Source organism: Bos javanicus, chromosome 15, assembly GCF_032452875.1.
Source record: "Bos javanicus breed banteng chromosome 15, ARS-OSU_banteng_1.0, whole genome shotgun sequence".
NCBI lineage: Eukaryota > Metazoa > Chordata > Mammalia > Artiodactyla > Bovidae > Bos > Bos javanicus.
The window spans coordinates 740,167-755,509 of record NC_083882.1 but is presented as its reverse complement, the minus strand read 5'-3'; the positions used below and the strand labels follow the sequence as shown (position 1 = coordinate 755,509).

The 15,343-nt window shown below is 37.6% G+C and overlaps 1 protein-coding gene across 1 annotated transcript; it reads right to left on the bottom strand.

Moving 5' to 3' along the window:
• Positions 1-10,093: 10,093 nt before the first annotated feature.
• LOC133261588 (olfactory receptor 4A47-like) lies at positions 10,094-11,011 on the bottom strand. Its single transcript, XM_061440033.1, has one exon. The coding sequence runs from the start codon at positions 11,009-11,011 to the stop codon at positions 10,094-10,096; it is 918 nt and encodes a 305-aa protein (XP_061296017.1).
• Between the last annotated feature and the right edge of the window lie 4,332 nt (positions 11,012-15,343).

Sequence of the window (15,343 nt, the reverse complement as noted above, 5' to 3'; positions counted from 1 at the left end):
ATTATTGTGTTGTGATATTTGTGATGGCATACGCCAAAGGCAATCTAAATGAAGATTTGAAAAAAATAAAGAACTATAAGGGATATGGATTATTTCTGAAGTGTCATCATGCAAATGTCTTCAACTTGTCTTTCAACTCTGGAATTAAAGCAATAGTCATATGATAATTAGCATGTACTGACAAAGTCATTATTCTCAACCTCATAAAGATTGATGTGTATTCAAAATGTCCCATTGAGTGGTCATTCAACCTCTTCTTAAATATCTACAGTGTGGTTAAAGAGACAACTTTAGAACCTGTATACCTGTCTAGTCCAGCACCCCAGGGCCTAGTCAAGCATGAAAAAGAAAAAAAGAGTAGAGTTAGCTCTAAAACTGTGAAGCCTGTCCATAAAAATAATTTTTCAAAGAAGACTTCCTGGAGGTATACCAGGAAAGTCATTTCTAGAATACAGATTCAAGAACAGAGTGGTTAACAGTCCTGGAGAGACAGAAATACAGATTCTTAAACTTGAAGGATAAACCAGAAGGAAAGCAGAAGGAATAACACATAGATTTTATCATCGTTGATAAGAAACTAGGTAAGGTATGTTAAGATGTTTGATATTTTCAGAGACTAATTTTACAAAACCAGGTACCTAAATTATTCTTTGGGGCAGCTTCACTCATTTAAATACACAGAGAAACATGTTCTAAAAACAAAACTTTCAAGAGCACAAATCACGTTCAGTTCAGTCACTCAGTCGTGTCCGACTCTTTCTGACCCCATGAACCGCAGCACACCAGGCCTCCCTGTCCATCACCAACTCCCGGAGTTTACTCAAACTCATGTCCATTGAGTCAGTGATATCATCCAACCATCTCATCCTCTGTCGTCCCCTTCTCCTCCTGCCCTCTATCTTTCCCAGAATCAGGGTATTTTCCAATGAGTCAGCTGTTCTCATCAGGTGGCCAAAGTATTGGAGTTTCAGCTTTAACATCAGTCCTTCCAATGAATATTCAGTACGGATTTCCTTTAGGATGGACTGGGTGGATCTCCTTGCAGTCCAAGAGACTCTCAAGAGTCTTCTCCAACACCACAGTTCAAAAGCATCAATTCTTTGGTGCTCAGCTTTCTTTATAGTCCAACTTTCACATCCATACATGACCACTGGAAAAACCATAGACTTGACTAGACTGACCTTTGCTGGCAAAGTAATGTCTCTGCTTTTCAATATGCTGTTTAGGTTGGTCATAACTTTCTTTCCAAGGAGTAAGCTCCTTTTAATTTCATGGCCGCAATCACCATCTGCAGTGATTTTGGAGCCCAGAAAAATAAAGTCAGCCACTGTTTCCCCATCTATTTGCCATGAAGTGATGGGACTGGATGCCATGACTTAGTTTTCCAAATTTTGAGCTTTAAGCCAACTTTTTCACTCTTCTCTTTCACTTTCGTTAAAAGGCTCTTTAGTTCTTCTTCACTTTCTGCCATAAGGGTGGTGTCATCTGCATATCTGAGGTTATTGATATTTCTCCTGGCAATCTTGATTCCAGCTTGTGCTTCCTCCAGCCCAGCATTACTCATGATGTACTCTCCATGTAAGTAAGCAGGGTGACAATATACAGCTTTGATGTACTCCATTTCCTATTTGGAACCAGTTTGTTGTTCCATGTCCAGTTCTAACTGTTGCTTCCTGACCTGCATACAGATTTCTCAAGAGGCAGGTCAGGTGGTCTGGTATTCCCATCTCTTTCAGAATTGTCCATAGTTTATTGTGATCCACACAGTCAAAGGCTTTGGTATAGTCAATAAAGCAGAAATAGATGTTTTTCTGGAACTCTCTTGCTTTTTCAATGATCCAGCAGATGTTGGCAATCACATTAGTCTACTCCAAAAGACTTTCATCCTGGAAGGACATCTCCTAAGTTGTTTACCAGGAATAGAAAAGTGTATGGAGTTGGACTGTGGTCTCAAAACTCTTCCAGATATACTTCTTATTGAAGTAGAAACAAATATAACAACTTTTGTGCCAATAATCATATTATGGGCAGAATCACAGAATGCAGAAACACACAATGTATCTCGGTAAACTATTTGCAGAAAGAGGAAAATCTTTTTAAAGAAGATGATGGTGTGTGTGTGTGTGTGTGTGTGTGTGTATGTGTTAATCACTCAGTCATGTCTGACTCTTTGAGACTTCATGGAGTGTAGCTCGCCAGGCTCCTCTGTCCGTGGAAATCTGAAGGCAAGTATACTGTAGTGGGTAGCCATTACCTTCTCCAGGAGATTTTCCCATCCCGGAGATTGAACCCAGGTATCCTGCATTGCAGGTGGATTCTTTCCCATCTAAACTCCCAGGGAAGCCCTGGTAAAATAAAATTCCTTATTCTAATCTTGAAGTAGCGTGTCTATTCTCCATTACATCTTCAGAACCATAATACGCATGCTATATAATTTTGCATTATGAAGTCTAAAGATTTCTTCAATAGAGCATATGCTACTCATGTCAGTTCAGTTCATTTCAGTTGCTCAGTCATGTCTGACTCTTTGAGACCCCATGGACTTCAGCACACTAGGCCTCCCAGTCCATTTCCAACTCCCAGAGCTTATTCAAACTCATGTCCATTAAGTTGGTGATGCAATCAAAGCATCTCAACCTTTGTTGTCCCCTTCTTTTCTAGCCTTCAACCTTTCCCAGCATCATGGTCTTTTCAAATGCATCAGTTCTTCTCATCAAGTGGCCAAAGGATTGGAGTTTCAGCTTCAACATCAGTCCTTTCAATGAATATTCAGGACTGATTTCCCTTAGGATGGACTGGTTGGATCTTCTTGCAGTCCAAAGGACTCTCAAGAGTCTTCTACAAACACCACCAAGTCAAAAGCATCAATTTTTCAGCACTCAGCTTTCTTTATAGTCCAACTCTCACATCCATAAATGACTATAGGAAAAACCATAGCCTGACTGGATGGACCTTTGTTGGCAAAGTAATGTCTCTGCTTTTCAATATGCTGTCTAGGTTGGTCACAGCTTTCCTTCCAAGGAGCAAGTGTCTTTTAATTTCATGGCTGCAGGCACCATCTGCAGTGATTTTGGAGCCAAAAAAAGTAAAGTCTGTCAATGTTTCCACTGTTTCCCCATCTATTTCCCATGAAGTGATGGGACCAGATGCCATGATCTTAGTTTTCTGAATGTTGAGCTTTAAGCCAACTTTTTCACTCTCCTCTTTCAATTTCATGAATACGGTCTTTAGTTCTTCTTCACTGTCTGCCATAACAGTCGTGTCATCTACATATCTGAGCTTATTGATATTTCTCCTGGAAGTCTTGATTCCAGGTTGTGGTTCATCCATCTCAGTGTTTCTTATGATGTTCTCTGTATATAAGTTAAATAACCAGGGTGACGATATACAGCCTTGATGTACTCCTTCCCTTATTTGGAACCGGTCTGTTTTTCCATGTCCAGTTCTAAGTATTGCTTCCTGACCTGCATATAGATTTCTCAAGAGGAATGTCAGGTAGTCTGGTATTCCCATCTCTTTCAGAATTTTCCAGAGTTTGTTGTGGTCCATACAGTCAAAGGCTTTGGCATAGTCAATAAAGCAGATGTTTTTCTGGAACTTCCTTGCTTTTTTGATGATCCAGCAGATGTTGGCAATTTGATCTCTGGTTCCTCTGCCTTTTCTAAATCCAGCTTGAACATCTAGAAGTTCATGGTTCATGTACTGTTGAAGCCTGGCTTGGAGAATTTTGAGCATTACTTTACTCGCGTGTGAGATGAGTGCAATTGTGTAGCAGTTTGAGCATTCTTTGAGCAGCAGTTTGAGCATTGACTTTCTTTGGGATTAGAATAAAAACTGACCTTTTCAAGTCCTGTGGCCACTCCTGAGTTTTCCAAATTTATGGGCATATTGAGTGCAACACTTTCAAAGCATCATCTTTTAGGATTTGAAATAGCTCAACTGAATTCCATCAGCTCCACTAGCTTTGTTCATAGCGATGCCTCCCAAGGCCCACTTAACTTCACATTCCACTTAACTTCACATTCCAGGATGTTTGGTTCTAGTTTGGTGATGACAGCATCATGATTATCTGAGTCATGAAGATCTTTTTTTGGTATAGTTCTTCTGTGTATTCTTGCCACCTGTTCTTAATATCTGCTGCTTCTTTTAGGTCCATAGCATTTCTGTCCTTTATTGTGACCATCTCTGCTATTCATGTAGTGGGAGGCTGAACCTTTCTATCAGAAGAAGATGCTATAAACACATCAATGACATATACACAGACTTGTATTTTAGTAGCCAACCTAATTTTGGAAAAGAGCTAAAATTCATTAAGAATAAGTTTTGTTTACCTGAGTAATACTTTTTTTTGGCAATTGAAAAGTAAAGATCCCCGTGTTCTTTTTATATATCTCTTATAAGTAATCTCATAAAGCAGTTTTCAAATAAGACTTCCAATTCAAGGAGATAAGTATTAAAACAACTTTATAATAAGTGAAGTGTTTTCTATATATATTTTACTATGTGTTTTTGAAAAACACTTTCATTTGCTGGCTACAAATAATTGTTAACAAAACAGTGTAACTTTCTATGGCATATAAACAAAGAGATTTTCATCAATCAAACACCAACCCTGAAGGGATTCTGTATAATGAAAACATTAGAGGATATGGAATAAGAGTATTCAGGCTCAAAGTTGACACATATTTTATGATCTAGCTATTTTATGAGCCTCCACTGTTGTCTATAAAGTAAGATCACTAAAATTTAATTTTATTTTTTTTTATTTGGAAATACTTTAAAATTTAGTCATCAGTTTAAATATAATGCAATTAATTTTCATAATCACTGACAATTTTACCCAACAGGGCAAGAAATAAAATATAATTTCAATATTAGGATATCAAGTGTATGTCAAGACAGTATTGACAAGTATCTTCCTTCTATTTTATATTTCACATCATCATATATACCAGTAAGCCATACAGCTTTCTGAGTACCGACTACTTAAATCATAGGCACCTTATACAACTCTATAATGAGAAAGGAAAAATAAATTTTCTATTACTATAAAAGAAGAGAGAGTCTGATGAAATGCTGTTTTTGATGATGTCTCTTGAAGTGTTTGAAAGACTATCACATTTAAATTTAGGAGAATGCAGATCTAAATACTACCTCTGCCTATGTTGCAGTAGTCCTGTTAGTGTCAGATGAGGGGTTTGGGAAAGTCTTTATAGTAATAAAAGATGAAAATATAAAGATCATGAAAACATAAAAATTACCTTTGCTTTCTCCAGGGGATCTTCCCAACCCAGGAATTGAACCCAGGTCTCCCTCATTGCAGCAGGATTCTTTACCAACTGAGCTATCAATATCAGTAAAATATATAAAAAATATATGAACATATAAAGATCATGATAGAAATAAAATCTTCCTATTGGCTCACCTCTTATCTGAAATTGTATTCCTGTTTAATAATATTTTAATGACATTTTTGCCCTCTATATTCCTTACTGTATAGATGACAGTATTACTGCTATGATTTTACCCATGGGAAAAGTAGTTACTGGTTGCAGATACATAAATATAGAAGTTACAGAAAACAAGACAACAATTCTGATGTGGAAGCCACAGGTAGACAGGGCTTTGTCCTCCCCATGAGTCCTTGACATACACAGGAAAATCACACAGAACATCAATGACATTACAAAAGCATTGACAAGGAGTGCCAACTTCAGCAGCAACCAAGAAACCATCAAGGAAAGTGTCAGTGCAAACATATTATATTGGGGGAAAATGTCACACATGAAATGGCCCATGATGTTGGGGCCACAGAATGGGACCCAGAAAATGACTAGGTTTTGCACAACCAATTGTTGAAAACCCATTGCCCAACACACCTCCACCAGGAGGAAGCATATATGATGGTTCATGATGGTGACATAATGCAGAGAGACTTAAGACATACACACTGCAGATGGCCACCTATTATTCATAGACTAGAACCACAAAAGGACAATCTGTGAAGCTCCCAAGAAATGTTCAATGAAGAGCTGTGCCATGCAGCCCCTGAAGGAGATAGCTTTTGAATCAGAAAGCAAATCAACTATCATTTTCAGTATTATGAAAGAGGGATAGCAGGCATCTATCAAGGACAGGAAGGTCAGGAAGAAATTAAACAGAGAATCCAAAGTCTAGCTGCAGATTATAGTTACCACAATAAGCAGGTTGCCCACAACAGTGACAATGTAGGTGAAAAATAACATAAAAGTAGAATTCTCTGTATCTGAGGATTCTGGGTAAGTCGCACTAGAATGACTTCAGTCTCATTCATCTTGTTTTATTGCATTTCAGTGCTGTTGATGAATTCAGAAGTGGATAACTGATCTATAAAGACAAAGCTTTTAATAGCAAAGAGATGAGAAATTTATATTTTGGGTTTTCAGGTAAGTCCAACACATTTTAATAATAAATAGTATTTTTTTCCTTGGTGTGTAAGCATGCTGCCTTTTCTATTTTATAGGAAGAGTAAACTTTCAAGGCTATTTAATTCAGCTTACTACAAGGATGCTCAGGTTCTTCTTCCATACCTTCTGACAAGTGGTCCCTGGTTCTTTGTTGGAGGATACCCAGGCCCAGGTACTCACCATGTAATAAACCTGAGAGCTTCTCAAGCAAGAAAAAATGTTAAAAACACGTCCTTAAAAGTTAAAATGAATTGTACAACTGGATGTGATCTGCATATTGTTTATACACAGTCTAATTTACTCCTTTCTTCCTTGTAAAAGTACTTAAATAAGTCTGAGATATAAGCCTGTATTTGCCATCACCTCATCAATTATCACTTAAGTCAGAGTCAGACTGACACTGTTGTTCAATAAAATTAGCTGAATAAATTAAGTTGGAAGACTCTCCCTGTGTTTTCCTTTATTGAGCCAACTCCAAAAATAGTGCTTACTCTCTTTCTTAAAAAGACAAAACAAACAAACAAACAAAAAACAATTAAATAAACTGTTGGAAAAATGGATAGATATATTCCTTTCTTCCACTAGAACTTCTCACTTTCTCTACCCTGAGCAGCTCTTTTCCTTGGTCTGCTTCAACCATCTCCCTTACCTCCTAGCCAAGATGTAGCACTAGCTGAGTATTAGTAGGCAGGTGAGAAGAAAATAAGAATGTCATGGGGTTTACTGTCCTGGTTCCTGTTATGGGTTGTCAGTGGCTGGGTGCCTTTAGCTGAGGCTGCTCCTTTTGGATGGACCATCTGGGTTCCTGAGATCTCTCTCTCTCCTAGATCTCACAGGCCTTATTGTTTTAATGGTTTCCTACTGTAGCTGGGTCCTCAATGGTACTATATTATCCCTCATTAGTTTCCCCCAATTCTATCCATAAATTAATAGGTTATCATTTTAAAAGGATATTTAAAACTATTTTAATTTCCCATTTTAAATATCTTTTTTTTTTCTTGTCAGTTTTCCAACGGATGTAGGAAGTTTGTTTGCAAATGGTGACTGTAGTCATGAAATTAAAAGATGCTTGCTCCTTGGAAGAAAATCGTTGACAAACCGAGACAGCATATTAAAAAGCTGTGACATTACTTTGCCAACAAAGGTCTGTATAGTTAAAGCTACGGTTTTTCCATTAGTCATGCATGGATATGAGAGTTGGACCATAAATAAGGCTGATCACCAAAGAATTGATGCTTTTGAACAGTGGTGTTTGATAAAACTCTTGAGAATCACTTGGACTGCAAACCAGTCAATCCTAAAGGAAATCGATCCTTAATATTCATTGGAAGGACTGATGCTGAAGCTGAAGCTCCAATACTTTGGCCATCTGATGTGAAGAGCTGACTCCTTTGAAAAGACCCTGATGCTTGGAAAGATTGAAGGCAGGAAGAGAAGGGGACAATAGAGCAGCAGATGGTTGGATGGCATCACCAACTTGATGGACGTGAATTTGAGCAGGCTCTGGGAGATGGCCAAGAACAGGGAAAGTTGGAATTCTGCAGTTCTTGGGGGTCTCAAAGAGTTGGACACAGCTGAGTGACTGAACAACAACAAGCTGGAATTTCATCACCTCCACTAGATTTGTTGGCAAGAATTGGGATCCTGAAATCAGTTCCTGAATTTATCTAAAGGTCTGTTCCACCAGTTCCCCTGGAGCACTGGGTGCCTCACTGAATTCCCCTTAATCCCCCTTAGGGTGTGTTGAAGGTCAGCAGCTATAGCAGCACAGGATTCAATGTCCATAGAGGCAGATGGCAAATGCTCTTTTTGTTGTTCAGTCGCTGGCAAGTACACTTGGTGAATTCAGTCTCAGTGCCAATTTATAGTTGACAGTGCTGTATAATCCCTTATTGGTTTCCCTCAACATCATCCATATCTTGATAAACTATCATTTTAAACCCTTTTAATATCTATATGGCAAAACCAATACAATATTATAAAGTTAAAAAATTAAAATAAATAAATAAATAAATAAAATATGCTATGTCTTTTGTGTTTTCCAATGGAAGAAGGAAGTTTGTGTTTTATTTGCAAAAATAAATAAAATATGTGAGAAAATATATCCCCTTTAACAAATTTATTTTATTTTTAAAGCATCTGTACATCTTTTGATAAATAACTGCTAAATAAATTTAACTTTGGTCAGGAAAACTTATTCTGAAAGACTGATACATAACATAAAGATTATTGGGTGTCTTCATGGAAATCTATGTGTTATCTTTAGCGCTGTCATGGAGTTATATGATTCTATGGAATTCATACCTTGTACTGCCTTTACCTAATTTATAAATCACTAAGTTATAGAATAATGATAAACATTCAAATAATTCTATTCATAAAAATGCAAATTTGGGGGTGATATTTGTTTGATTTTCCTTACCACTTCAGTTAAAAACAGTTTTGCATTTATTTTAAATTCATGACACTTTCCTAAATGAACAATGTAAGAGCGGATTTTCCTTTTGACTGATTGTGTGACTCTAGGCAAACCTGATAAACTTAAAAAGATAATATGATATCCCATTTGGGAAAAAGGTAAGACTTGGTTGTTTTTCTGCACATGCATCATGTACAATCAATTTTTAAAAAAATTAACATCCTAAAGATGATTAATACTACACACTGAAATATTCTTCATCAATCATCTTGTACTAAGAAATAGAAACAAAATAATATGTGTAAAGTATCTTTCAGATTCAAAAGTAAGTCATATAAATCAAATATTAATATGTGCTGTCTTTGTGTGAAGAGGACTAAACTGAGATGTATATAATATTTCTTACTCTATTTTTTTTCTGAAATCTGTAATACACCTCATTAATTCTGAAAAAGATCACATTATGTAAGAGAAAAGTATGAGGAAAAAACTTACACTAAATAAATAAATCGCAGTATTAACTATGACTTAACTCATCGTGTCAGGGGAGTGTATAATTTTGTTAGTTCTGCCTCACCGCGGCAAAGATTGGAAACTGCAGACCAGTGTTACAGCTTGGTTACAGCTCAGAGTTTTATTCAGCAACTAAAGGAAAGTACACCCTGGAGGTGTGAGGGCAGGCGATCCCAAAGGAAAGGACTTGATCTGTCTTGGCTTCCTCTTTTTGTATGTTTTGTCTTCTGCCCCCTGAGCTTGCCCTATGCAAATTGCACTAGCCAAGAGGGGAGTGTGTTTGCTTCAGCTGAAGTTTTCACTCCATTCCTGCAGATTTTCTTTTGATCCATTTTTTTGGGCTTCTCCCTTTCTTTGTCTTTTAGCCACTGCCATTTTGGACTCCTTTTTCTTATTCTAACTACCTGACAATCATATAGAACATAAATCTATAGTTTTAATAAAGTCATTTTACACCCAAAGCTATACATATTTTCCAAAGAAATTGTGTAAATCTTAAAAACCTATTTCAAGCAAAATATAAACTTTAAAATAGGAAGTCATTAAAATGTTAAAATTATATTTTGATCATGGGAAATATTCAGATAATAAGTCTTTTCATCATGACTAAGTTAATTATCCTGGGGAGATATTTACTGCAGTTAAATAACCACAAAAGGCTTTCCTGGGAAGAGCAATTCTTCACTGAAAATTGGTCATTCATTTCCCTGTTGCTTCATGTTCTTTTTCTGATCCATAGCTTTCCCATGGCATGTTGCATCTCACTGTTTCTCAGAGTATAGATTAGAGGGTTCAACATAGGGGTGATAATGGTGTAAAACACAGCCAAGGACTTATCAATGGGTAAGATGGAAGGAGGTCTCACATACAGAAATATACAGGGCACAAAGAAGAGGAGCACCACAGTGATGTGGGAGCCACAGATGGACAAGGCTTTGCGCCTCCCTTCCTGACTAATATTCTTCAGGGAATGCAGAATGGCCCCATAGGACATGAGTAAGAGCATGAAGAGGACCACGCAGATTATGCCATCATTGGCAACCACTATGATGGCAATAATGTGGGTGTCAGTGCAGGCCAGTTTTAACAAGGGGTACATGTCACATATGAAGTGGTCAATAACATTGGGGCCACAGAAGGGAAGGTAGTAAACAAAGAGAATATTAACTATAGCATGTAACAGTCCACCAACCCAAGCCAACAGCAACAGCAGGACACACACTCGCTTATTCATGATTGTCACATAATGCAAGGGTTTGCAGATGGCCACATAGCGGTCATAGGCCATGATGACCAGGAGTAAAATCTCAGCACCACCAAATAAGTGCTCTGTAAAGAGCTGAATCATGCACGCTTGGAATGATATGGTTTTCTTCTCATAGAGTAAGTCTGTAAATGTATTTGGGTTAACTGTAGTAGCATAAACAGCATCCATAAATGATAAGTAGCCAAGAAAGAAGTACATAGGGACATCCAGGGTTGGACTGAACACCACAGTCAGGACAATGAGTAGGTTGCCCACCATGGTCACAATGTAGATGAGCAAGAACAAGACAAATAATATTTTCTGACCCTGGTTTCTCTGAGTGAGCCCCAAGAGGACAAACTCAGTCACATTGTTCCTTGTTTCCATAGTGTTCTGTGTGTTTTATTTCAGAGCTTAGGACATACTTATCTATAAAAATAATTGTTACTTATGACTTCCTGAAGTCTTGTGATAATTTGTTTATTCATTCAAAAATATGTCTTGTGATTTATTATTTTCTGGTACTTTCAGATATTATTATAATACAATGTTGTGAGAGTTCTCTGGTGGTCCAGTGGTTAGGACTTGGTGCTTTCACTGCAGTGGCCTGGGGTTCAATCCCTGGTTGGAGAACTAAGATCCTACAAGTCACATGGGGCAGCCAAAAAAGAAAAGAAAATATAAGGCTGATTAAAACATATTGCCTGATCACAACAATCTTATAGAGCAAGGCAAGTGATAAAAGACCATATATGAGAAAATAACATGGTACTAAATACATGAGGTAGCACAACTAGCTTACCAACTGGAAGCTAATTAAATTGTACATAAAGCTAGTACCTTACACAAAAATCAACATTTATTAAAGGCTTAAAAGAAAGTAAAGCAAGATTTACTTCATATTTAATTTCCAGTTAATGAAGGAGGTGAGTTTCTACATTCTAGGGTTGGATAATTCTTCTTATCCAATCATTTAAACCCCAAATAGATATATTTGATGATTTGAAAAATGTTTATAAAGATTTGGGAAACAATACCACAAGGCCAATTGACAAAATTAATTTGAAAAATAACTTGACTCCAGAGGATATACACCAAGCAAATATATAAGATAAGCAAAGATCTCTAAGAAATTAACTAGTAAATGATTCAAATTTAAAGTAAATACAAATATAAACAATCTATTAAAGGAAGACTGCCGAGGACCAGCCCCGGCTGATCCAGGGTATTCGAAGGGGAGACGGCGTCGGCGACCTATTCAAATGGTAATTAAAGATATAAAGAGTAATAGAATGAGGATAGCTCAGTAGGAAAATTCAGTGGAGAAAAGAGGCTGAGTAGCTTGGTTTACGCGGAAAATCAATATAACCCGTGACACCAGGTTAGCTCTGACCACGGAGGCCGCAGGCGCCCTCTCGAATAGTGGAAGGTGTCCCACCTTAGACACCTTCTCGAGTGGGTCTTAGAAGCCCCCACGCTCCAGATGGAGACTTCAGCCGGAAGTTAAAGGAAAGAATTGACATGGGGAGACCAAGCATTGGTGAGCAAGGCCCGTAGCTTTATTTTTAACAGGGGCTTTTATACCCTAAGTTACACATAGAGGATAATAGGGGATGCAAAGTCAGCAGTCTTTGATTCTTATCAAAAACCAGGGTTTCGTTCCTGCAAATTTATCGTATACAAATGGTTTAGGTGATTTACATCATCTTCTGGCCAGAAGGCCTACTAACATTTTATGACTCTTGACAAGGACTTATCAACAAAGACTTATTTTCCCTAAGAGTAATTATTTTAAGGTTTGGCGCCATCTTCCAAAGATAAAATTGCATTCCGATAGGGCGGATGTGTAATGGGTATACAACAAAGGAAAGAATTTATTACCTTAAGGGTCTAAAGTTACTAACACCAAGGCCACTACTTATTTTTTCTACATACCAACTATATTAATTAATACACATTCAAGGATACAATTCAGGGGATGTGAAAACTTGGCAACAAGCATTGGCTCATCAATGAAATCCTTTACTAGTTTATTCTGACAGTTTCTAACTCTCTGAGAGGCTCTAAAGCTATTTGAATATCTTAAGCTTCCTGTGCCTCTCGAGGCTGGGAGACTGTAAACAATCATATGCATAGCTGTAGGAGTCCGGGTAAACTTGTCAGGCGAGTTAGAGAGCCATCTGAGGGGTTTGGATTTAAACACTCCTAATTGCCCAGGAACTTTATTAATTGGAGCTGTAAGTTAACTCTTCGACAGAGAGAGCGAGATGGTGGTAGGGGACAGCCCCCAGTAAAGTCAGAGGTGAGAGCACAAAGCAATAAAGTAGGCGAACTCTGGTTTTTTGGGGGGAAAATGCTCGAGAATATCCGGGCGGACTCCTGAGGCTCGATCCCGCCTTTGCGTATGCCGAGCCTCCTTCCTCATGACCTTTGTCACGAGCGGAATGCCTCACCGGCTCCCGGCAGGGATACCTAAATGGCCAATAAACATGATAGGATGCTGAAGCTCACATATGAACAGAAAAGTAGGACTCAAAGTAATAGCTTGCTTACTATAGCATTCTTTGGGTTCTTGAAAGCCATTCAATGAAGGTCTAAAAGTGTTACTTTACCTTTTAATATTTTAGCACATTAACAGGATATGTTTAGAGAGCATATAAATTGAAACTATCATCAGATTTACAAATATCTGCCCATGAAAATTCCCCAAGTCCTTGTACTTGAAATTAATTTCTAAGAATATCTTTGAGAAGGTAAAGTTCTTGGATCATTAAATAAGAAAATATCCAAAAAGGGTGGAATAGAATAGAAAGAATCTTCAATATTTTAGTAATCACAAAGAATTCCTAACACAGCTATTTATGAAAATCACAAAGAAGAGCTCTTAAAAGACAAATTCTTACCCCATTAACATACTCTTGCAAGATAGAAAGCCTAAAACAGAATTTTCTGTCTAAATATACTTCCTGATTACCTGCATAAGGAGAGCCTTTAAGTGCATGTTCTGGTCTTTGATGTCATCTCCCTTGGCCCTCATGCACTGAATGCCATCTCTGGGAACACAAAGAGTAAGATACATACAACATCACTGTATCTTGAACTGGTTCCTTGTGACCAACTCTTTGCATTATAGGAAATTAATTCATCTCAGTCTTTCAGAAACATTGCATTTCATTTTGTTGGGATTTTCAAAATTAACTAATATTAATGCCCTGTTACCTAAAGGACTCTGAATATTGGTATTGAACAGAAACACAAATTTTTCATTGTTGCAAGATTTGTTCTGATGACAAATGTTAAATCAACATTTTGATTTAGCCTTTGATTCTCTCTCAGGGAGAGAGAAAACTAAAAATTTTCTACAAACTATTTACAATAAAAATTTTGTCATTGGTGTTTATACCAAGGAAAATGAAATAGTGAAATGATCTTTGCAATGTTTTGATTCTTAGTGTCTTACTGACCTGTCTTCATAGAGAATTATTAAATTTAGATTTATCAAAAGATAGAGAATAATTTCATATACATACTTTTATTATGATTTGAGACCATCATTACAATTCAAGAAGAATCCTGTCATGTGATTTCTGCTGCAGACAAATACAGTCTGAGGTTAAGGTAAAAGTCTGCCAAAACTTTGTCTACATTTAATGGCAGCACATAGTATTGAGTCATTCAGTTGGTGCATCTCCAAGGGAGATTCTCATCTAATTAAATTCTCTGGAACCCTAATCATTGTTTTGAAGTAGACTATCTCCAGAGATGCCACCAGGATTATCATCATGCAAAACAGAATTTACAGAACCTTATTCTCTGGGGAAGTCATAGAAAACAACTTGTAGTCATATCACCAAAAGGGAAAAGTCCATTTTGTACACAAATAGAGTATGTACATCCTTCTTGTTTAAATCATGACCTTCAAAATAGACATATCTGTTTAAGTTTTGTTTTTGAAGATGATATCTGAACTGATTTCAGGGAATAATGAGTGCTAATTTTAGAAAAGGCCTTTTAAGGTCTAGTTCAAGTGCAGATAAAGTTGGTCCCATTTGGTGTTGTTTTTCATTCACTGAGTTATGTCTGACTCTTTGTGACCCCATGAACTGCAGCACACCAGGCTTCTCTATCCTTCACTATCTCCCAGAATTTGCTTAAACTCATGTCCCTTGAGTTGGTGATGCCATCCAACCATCTCATCCTCAGTTGCCCCCTTCTCCTCTCATCTTCAATTTTTTCCAGCATCAGGGGCTTTCCCAGTGAGTTGACTCTTTGCCTCAGGTGGCCAAAGAACTCGAGCTTCTGCTTTCAGTATCAGTTCTTCCAGTTAATATTCAGGGTTAATTTCCATTAGGACTGACTGGCTTGATTTCCTTGTTGTCTAAGGGACTCTCAAGGGTCTTCTCCAGCACCACAGTTCAAAAGCATCAATTCTTCAGTGCTCAACCTTCTGTATGCCTCAATTCTCACATCTATACATGACTACTGGAAGAACTATAGCCCTGACTATATGGAATTTTGTCGGCAAAGTGGTGCCTCTGTTTTTTAATACTCTGTCTAGGTTTGTCATAACTTTTCCCCCAAGGAATGGCTGCAGTCACCATTCACAGTGATTTTGGAGCCCAGACAAATAAAATCTGTCACTGTTTCCATTGTTTTCCTGCCGGGAGCCAGTGTGAGGAACCCCACCCATGGCAAAGGTCATGAGGAAGGAGGCTCGGC

What these genes read in the sequence shown, in the direction of transcription:
- LOC133261588 (XM_061440033.1), bottom strand. Translation starts at nt 11,011, where the DNA reads ATGGAAACAAGGAACAATGTGACTGAGTTTGTCCTCTTGGGGCTCACT.